The sequence below is a fragment of the Montipora foliosa genome, chromosome 12 (genome assembly GCF_036669935.1).
Source record: "Montipora foliosa isolate CH-2021 chromosome 12, ASM3666993v2, whole genome shotgun sequence".
In the NCBI taxonomy this organism is placed as follows: Eukaryota; Metazoa; Cnidaria; class Anthozoa; order Scleractinia; family Acroporidae; genus Montipora; species Montipora foliosa.
The window spans coordinates 772,265-780,882 of NC_090880.1; the positions used below are offsets into that span (position 1 = coordinate 772,265).

The 8,618-nt window shown below is 43.7% G+C and overlaps 1 protein-coding gene across 1 annotated transcript; it reads right to left on the reverse strand.

The window, feature by feature from the left end:
- Positions 1-6,978: 6,978 nt before the first annotated feature.
- LOC137979096 (QRFP-like peptide receptor) lies at positions 6,979-8,255 on the reverse strand. The gene has a single exon (XM_068826272.1). The coding sequence runs from the start codon at positions 8,253-8,255 to the stop codon at positions 7,098-7,100; it is 1,158 nt and encodes a 385-aa protein (XP_068682373.1). The 3' UTR covers positions 6,979-7,097.
- Positions 8,256-8,618: the final 363 nt, after the last annotated feature.

Genomic DNA, 8,618 nt, shown 5'->3' on the forward strand with positions numbered 1-8,618 from the left:
GCTAAGCGGCAAGGGTGTAGTAGACTTACGTGGAGGAGGACCATCAGCAGGGTCCAACCTAGCAGGCTTACGCTTGGACGCCACACGTGAAACAAAAGCACGAACAAAATTCTGAGACGGAGGAGGCGAAACAACAGGACTAACTTCAGAAATTTCCATAGCAGCCAAGGCTTCATCTGAGACAGTAGGAGGAGATTGTGAAGGAACTTCAGCGGCATGTTTCAAATCAGATACAGTGGGCGTGCCAGTAATAACGCTTGATGGAGGGAGGGAGGCTCAACAGACTCGAAGAGCGATTGAGACTGCGAGAGCTGTGAAGGGTCTGTAGACTACTGAGAGGAATCTTGAGTAGACTGCGTGGAAGGCAAAGAAAAGAGCACCGGAGAATCCTGAGGAGCAGACACCAGAAGAAGGCGAAGACGACGGTGACGGCGATAATGATGACTGCAAGGGAGGCGCAGAAAGTGGAACAGAAGAAGGCGCAACATCAAAAGGCGGTTGTGACGAAGAATCATCGGACAAAGGCTGAGGCGAAGGAACAGGCGGAGGGCGTTCATGAACATCACAAGGAGATGGAGAACCGGCAGGAGGCACATCAGTAGAAGGATGCGAAGGATGGGACACAGGAAGGGCGGAAACGTCAATGTCAGCCAAGGCAGGGCGACGCCACCAGGACATGCGACAATCAATGGCATAATGACCATTCTCCTTACAGATGCTGCATTTAGTGTCTTTTGTACAGTCACTGAAGGTGTGACCAAGCTGGTCACAGTTAAAACAAACGACAACATTAGGACACGCTCTGGAAACATGGTTTGGCAAATGTCACTTACTGCAGGTGGGGATCTGACCTTCGTGTTTAATCCTAAGGAGCTTCCTACCAAAACGCATGAACGAAGGAATTGACTCTGACAACTCCATTCTAGCCACACGTGTACCACTATGGATGCCATCATAACCCTGGAGGCCACACCGACGAATTCCATGAACAGAGCCATAGTGACTAGGACGATGAGAAAGGGCTTCATCCAGAAGTTCATAAGGTGCGTCGTAGATTACCACGAAAGTGAATCTCGAAGAATTATGACGAGCACGAAGAGAGATGAACGAGGACTGGCGAAGAAAACAATCACGGTACTCGGACGTAGAAAACGTTACTGATACAAAACCATTAGGACTGCGCTGCAAACACCTAACACCAGCTGCACGAATTCCGCAATTCTTAAAATCAGTAAAGACTTGAGACAAAGGCGTATCTTTAGCAGGAAGGACAAAGTGAGCCGTACAAGGACGCTCAGGAAGAATATTCAACGGGTGGATCCGATCCTTTTCGGAATCCGAAAGACGGGCTTAATTTTTCATAATGTAACCATCCTCCTTAGACAGACTCAACACTCTTGGACGGCAGCCAGGTCGGGCCATCTGGGCATAAGACGGAGGAACAGAACCATCCAAAGACACGACAGACATAACATCTGGAACATCTTCAGCCCAGCTATGCTGGGGATCAACATCAGCACTTGCCATAACACTGCTGGGCCAAAGGCCAAAGCAGCGATACCACAAGCGAAGGCGAAAACGAAAAAACAGACTCATAGGGCTTCGCCCTGGGATAGTCCTTTTTTGTCACTTGGCCTCATCAGCATGGCGTAACTAACATAGCAGGCGGGTGGGTTTAGCACCCCTTTAAGTGGCAGCTTCACATGCCATACATGTGGTAAGCTGGTTTGTGACACACAGATCTCTTAATGTGATCCACCTTCCCACACGCTTGCCGTGGGAGAACAGTTTTGATGTTCCCAACCCAGCTTACCACATGTATGGCATGTGAGGCTACAATTTAAAGGGGCGCTAAACATACCCGCCTGGTATGTTAGCTACGCCATGCTAATGAGGCCCAAAAGGCCTACGTTCAGTCTACGATTATGGTATTGAATTGGCTTTTTCGTTAATTTGCTTTTGGAGTGCTTGTCCTAAGTACCTGCTGGGACGGAACGGTATAGCCTCCATCCTAAATTGTTTTCGTCATGTCGGTCCTTCAGTGTCCGAACAGCGTCGTGCTCCAGTTTACAGACTCAAAACGAGCACTGGTTCATCAGAAGTGTTACCGCTTTTGTTAGATGCAGTCGATCCTGAAAAGCTGGTTACTGTTCAATTTTTGCGTGGCGGCCGTGTTCGATTGACCTTTAAGATCTAGTATCTTGTGATGAGTTGATGTCCTCTAGTCTTACCTGCATTGAGTCTCGTTTTCGTTCTGTCCATGGTTGTGATCTGTCGTCCGAAGTTTGTGATGAAGATGTTAAGTCCTTCTTCCAGGCTTACGGCCAGGTTTTGTCTGTCCGGCTTAGCACTTTCGTTAATTTTCCAGCTATTTACAATAGCAATCGTGTGCTTGAGATGGCCTTATACCGCGATATTCCGTACCTCATCTCCTTTGGTGATTCAAGTTGTCGTGTCTGGTACCCCCGTCAGCCCGTCTACTGCGTCATCTGGCGTGAAACCGGCCACCGTGGCCCCTCCTGCCCGCTCTCTGGCCTGTGCCGGCGCTGCCGTCAGCCCGGCCACTTGGCTCGGGAGTGCAGGCAGGCTTGGGGTGCCGTCGATCAAGGAAGTGAAGCCTTGTATTACAGTATCCGTGCCGCTGAAGATGATGGAAGTTCTGAGTATGTCCCTCCTGAGGAGGCTTGTTCCGAAGCCTCCGAGGGGGTAGAAGAAGATCAGTTGATGTCTGGGGATGAGCAGGTTGTTACCTCGGCAGCTCCTCCTCTACCCTCGGCTCCTGTTTCTGCTCCTGTTCCTGATGTTCCAATTGCTTCTCCTGTGCTGTCTCCTGTCTCCCATTCGCCTGCCACTGTGCCATCTCCTGTTTGTGATGTTAAAGCTTCTGTGTCACCTGCTCCTCTTGTTTCGTCAGCGGTGCCGCCTGCCTCACCTGTCTCTGTTTCGCCTGATGCTGTGCCATCTCCTAATCCTAGTATTTCTGCGTCGGATGCTGTTTCTGCCCCCCCTCGTGTTTCATCTGTTGCTTCGAGCCCTCTTGATCCCCGTGTTGTCGCAGCCTTACGTGATATTCCTCATCGTGATTTCCTTACTTTCGATGTTGCTAACTTTGTTACTGTTTCTATTGAGAAGTTCCGTTTGCATCCTGACTCTTATAGTGCTCTGATTGATTATGTTTCGTCCTTTCAGCGCAATGTTTTGAAGAAGATGTCCAGTTCTAAGAAGCCTTTAAAACGTCCTCCCGCTAAACTATTAGACTCTGAGGGTCAGCCGGCTCGCAAGCCGACTCGCCCGGACCGAGTAAAATGAACTTTGATATTCTTGTTTAATTTGTTATACAGTAATTAGTAATTAGTTTTTTCTTTCGTATTATGTGTTTACCTGTTTTTTTATTTGCGAATGTTTGATTTTCCCCAGAGAGACATTTTTCGAGTACTTTATTTTTTCTTATGATGATTGTAAATAGAGGTTTTTCATCTTCTGAATAAAGGTGTATTTCACGGTAAAAAAAAAAAAGTTGACCGGGTGAAATGGTTGTGCGCATGCGTGATGTGTTGGCCACACCGGGTTGGTGTTAGCGTGTGTCATCTCGCTTTTATTGTTGTTTTCAATTGAGAATTTTTTCACACAATTATCTTCTTAAGCCTTTTATCGGGATTCCCATACTAATCCTTTTATTTTTGTAGGCCATCATGGCTCACACTGAGTTTGTGGTGCCTGTGTGCATTGCAACGTCATCGCAAATGCCAATATGTTGCTCGATTCCTTTTTCATGATTTTTTTCAATCTTTTTGGGTTTAGCGTTTTACAAGCAACCACGTGTCCTCCAAGGGGGCTCTTAGCCTAGTTATTTTGACCACAACTTACCTTCTTAAATTAAACAGAACCTACCAGCTTACTTATGTCTCAGAGTCTAGCCAAGGGCAAAGTATTCAATCCTGTCATATCAGTCATAGTTCTCGGCGCTTATTGAAACCATCTCAAGAAGTACACACCCATATCCTCAAACTTCGGTCCTATAAGATTGTTTATTTCCCTGCCCTTTTCCTCTTTTCTTTTCCACGAAATTACTACCAGTCTTGCAGTGGGAGGCGTGGTGGCCTCATGGTTAATGCGCTCGACTCCGGATCGAGTGGTCCGAGTTCGGGGCCTGGCTGGGGACATTGTGTTGTGTTCTTGGGCAAGACACTTTACTCTCACGGTGCCTCTCTCCACCCAGGTGTATAAATGGGTACCGGCGTAATGCTGGGGTTAACCTTGCGATGGACTAGCATCCCATCCAGGGGGGAGTATAAATACTCCTAGTCGCTTCATGCTACTGAAACCGGAGATAAGCGCCGGCCTGATGAGCCTTCTGGCTCTTAAGCAGAGACTTTACCTTTACCTTTTCCTTTGCCTCCAAAGCGGCTGACAAGCGCACTTCGATAACACGAAATTACTACCAGTCTTGCAGTGGGAGGCCCGGTGGCCTCATGGTTAGTGCGCTTAACTCCGGATCGAGTGGTCAGGGTTTGGGTCCTGGCCGGAGACATTGTGTTGTGTTCTTGGGCAAGACATTTTACTCCCACGGTGCCTCTCTCTACCCAGGTGTATCCCTGCGATGGACTCGCATCCCATCCAGGGGGCAGTAGAAATACTCCTAGTCGCTTCATGCTACAGAAACCGGAGATAAGCGCCGGCCTGATGGACCGGCCTCCCTAGGTTCGTAACAGAGACTTTACTAGCCTTAAATAACTTTTCAGCACTATTTGTACATGTATGGTGGTGCAAATAAAGGTTGTTATCGTATTTCTTAGGTCCCCTCGCAGCACTTCAATTGCTACTAGTAACTCCTTGTATAGTTTCTTGATTTAGATAAATTGGTGTACATCAGACTTTGTTCTGTCTTTTCACCCCAAAAGGATATCGTCGCGAGTAGGTTTTAGAGTTTCTTCGATTCGAGTACGATAGGACTTCAGCCTTTATACAGATCATCAAAGCCAGCGGCAGACCAGGACTGATTCGTGCGCGGCTGCCACGGAAGACTACACTTGCGCAACTTTCTACCCACCAACTTGACCCCGTCAAAAGACTATTGCCGAAAAACGATTCAGCATCAATATCGTGGCTCATCATGTTCATGGTTCATTTTATTTCACACTATTTACAAGAGGTATTAATAAAAGGTTATTAATAAAAAGTTATGAAAGTTAAGTTCTATTGAGTAATTAAATAGCTAAAGTAAATTACAGTTATCAGGTAAAATACAAAATGTGTGTGGTGGGCAAAGTAGCATACGCTTTCGATTTGGCCACCACCTAGTTTAGAATAAAAGTTAAACAAGACCGATTGAGCTTAATTAAAACTGAATTGTCAGGGAACTTCATTGTATTGTTATAAAGACCGTCGTTATCTAGTAATGATAATTAAATCAAATTAAAGGTATTTATTCAGTTTGAACCAAGAACTTGAATGAGTTTAAGAAATGATCATGACAGAAAAACGAAAAAACAAAAACAACCCTAGCAAACAAGCAAAGAGCAGGAAAACGAAAACTGAGCTAGCGAGCCCAGAATCGAAAGAGGCAAAGAAAGGAAGAAAGCAAAAAGCAAGGAATGAAACATACGTAAGTATTTCAGTAACACGAGAAAGACAGCCCTTTTTTTGTTCGAGCATTCGAGGATTGAGGCCATCCTACTTTCTACTTGGCTTCCATGTTAGCTAGTAATGTCTACATTTATGATAGGAAAGCAACCAAAAAATGTGAGCCCACGTGAAGGGAAACGTGGCGCGCACTTGGTACTAAGAGGAGTCAGATGCGTAAGCAGGGAACATTTGCAACTTCGAGCTATATTCTGTAAAAGATATCTTCAACAGTTTGTTCAAAGCAGCCCACAAAATGACTAAATTAAACCAAGACCAAAAGATTGAGAACTAAGCTTTGATAAAGTGGTGTTTTATTTTATTTTTGAGCAGAGACAATCATTGAAGATGGTTTTAGATCTTCGTCAACGGAATTCTGTACTGATGGGTCTTGGAATCTTGCATTGAATTTTGCGCAATTAACTCTTCCCTTCAGTTTTGGGAGATAATTAGCAGCAAGCATTCTGGATAGGTTTACTTTAACAAGGAAACATCATTTGGGGATCAGTGCATTTTAAAGAATGTTTGTCAAGGACAGCTCCTCCGGGAAAGTTAAAATTAAGGTCTCATAAACCAGCTGCCAAATTGGCCGAGGCTGCAGCCGCACTTGGCGAGTTAACCAGGTTAAATTTTAAATCACCCGTTTAAAAAAATTCGCGAAACTTAAACCGGTTAACCCCCTTAAACTACCTAGTGAGGTGGTTTAAAATTACCGAACCCGGTTATGGAAATGTATTGTTTTTGCGTTAATTTGCTTAACCCGGTTAACACCGAAGAGGCGCGGCCGCATTCATAACTGTTTTAAGGACGGCGCCTATTGTTATTGCGCACACGTTCTGCGCATCTCGAGATACTCGGATTTCCAATGGGTGGTGTTTATTAGATCTTATTACTACAGGGATATTTTTGCGCGGTTTAAAACTGTCCGGAAATAGTAGATTTTGGAAAGTACTCTTGGTATCCAAAGAAAAATTTGGGGGTAGCCATACATTTTTAAAAGATAATTAAGCTACAATTTGAGAAAGAACGCCATACATTGCCTTGTATTTTAAAGCTTTTTACAAATATTATTTATCATGTATCTTTGAAAAATGCGTGGTTACCCCCAATTTTAGATCTAGATCTACATTTTCTGCATAATCATAAAAAAGGGCAAAAATACCTTTGAATTAGTAGGCACCGTCCTTAAGCCGGGTAATTTCAATTAACTAATTGGATATGAAAATTTCAAATTGGTTTTATCAACGGAGTTGATAATGTAAATTGACCACCGTACAGAGATTCTAAAAGCTGACGTCAGCTTTTAGAATCTGGAAACGTCAGCCTTTAGAAAAATGATCTCTGTACGGTGGTCAATTTACATTATCAACTCCGTTGACAAAACCAAATTTTTGTATACTACTTCCCCACCGACGCAGCACCACAGTTTCTTTAGAAACTACCCCCTTCATTCATTAATTGGATATAACCCGGTATCAAGTATTCCCAACAGCATGTCGCTTAATGTTTATATCCAGCGATCGTACACTTGTGAGCACAACATCCTTGCTTTCGAAGTCCATTTCAAATTGAATTGTTCCAGCGGAGGACAAACCGTGACATTCTGGTCCGAAATGGCGGCTAAGTTCCACTTCATGTTTCCAGCGGCAATTGGAACAACATAAGCAGACAACACGTGACAGGATCGCGGAGAAGCCGCGACGGTAGCTCTTGTTGAAGGTAAAATAAGTAACAAAATTAAGAAAGCCGTTACAATGGACCAAGTACTGAGAAAAAAAGCGAAAGTTCTTTGAAAGACAAGCTCGACCATTGCTGAAGATATCAATAAATAAATACACCACGAATGGTGACATCGATAAGAAAAAGACCATGACGATTACCACGGACATCTTTAATATGTTGCGATTCCTTTTCTCCCGGCTAAAATGCACGACCAAGTTCCTCACTCCATAGAACGTTTGTCCTCTAATTTTTTTCACTATCAATGAGTACAATGTTGTGATGACTACCAGAGGTACAATGAATATTAGAATAATCAACAACAAAAAGACAATCTTCGTTATTGGGCGTGGCCAACTGACGAAGCAATACGTTTTGTCACCTATACTAACAGTCTTGAAACCGTAAAGATAAGGAAGGTGAATGATCGCAGAAGTGAACCATATCAGCGAAGTTACTAATTTTATTCTTGGCTTGATACGAGCTGCTTTTATTGGAAACCACACGGCGTAAAAACGGTCTACTGAAATTGCCACTAAACTTTGAACAGATACTGCGGTGGAGATGTCTTGGAGGAACGCTGTAACTTTGCAAAGGGCCTCCCCAAAGGCTCCACCGATCAACCATCGAAGGTTGCCGAAAAATATTTCGACGCTAGCTCGAGGCATGGCGAAGACCGGAACAAGAAGATCAGATACTGCCATGTTTACGATAAGCAGGTTTGTAGTTGTCCTCATTTTTTTATCTCGACAGACAACCATTATTATCAACGTATTTCCCAGAAGTGAAAAAGCAAGCAACAGACCGTAAGCAATTATCTTGCAGATTTTAACTTCAAGAGAATCTTCAGTAATGGCGCAATACAAGATTTGATGATCACTGACGTGGCCTGTCGTGTTGCTGGTATTCATCATTTTTCATTCACTTCACAATACAAGCTGTGACAAGACCTGTAATAAATATAAAGCAAAGCAAGCCATTAAATATAATTTATCACAACTTATTATATACGAATCTATATTTCACTTTCCCAAGAGCCGACTATCTAAAAAGGAGCTTTAGCAACTCTCTGGAACAGTCTACCCTGCAATCTTAGGCAAGTGAAATCTCTGAATCGGTTTAAGCTATGGTTAATTCTTCATTTTAGTTAAGTAAGTTAGATACATGGTATTCATGGAAAACAGGTCTAGTTTAGTGTAATTTTATGAGTAGTATTTTACTGATGAGACTTTTTTGGTACGTATTTATTCTATTTATATACTGTTAGGTAATTGTAT

What these genes read in the sequence shown, in the direction of transcription:
- LOC137979096 (XM_068826272.1), bottom strand. Translation starts at nt 8,255, where the DNA reads ATGATGAATACCAGCAACACGACAGGCCACGTCAGTGATCATCAAATC.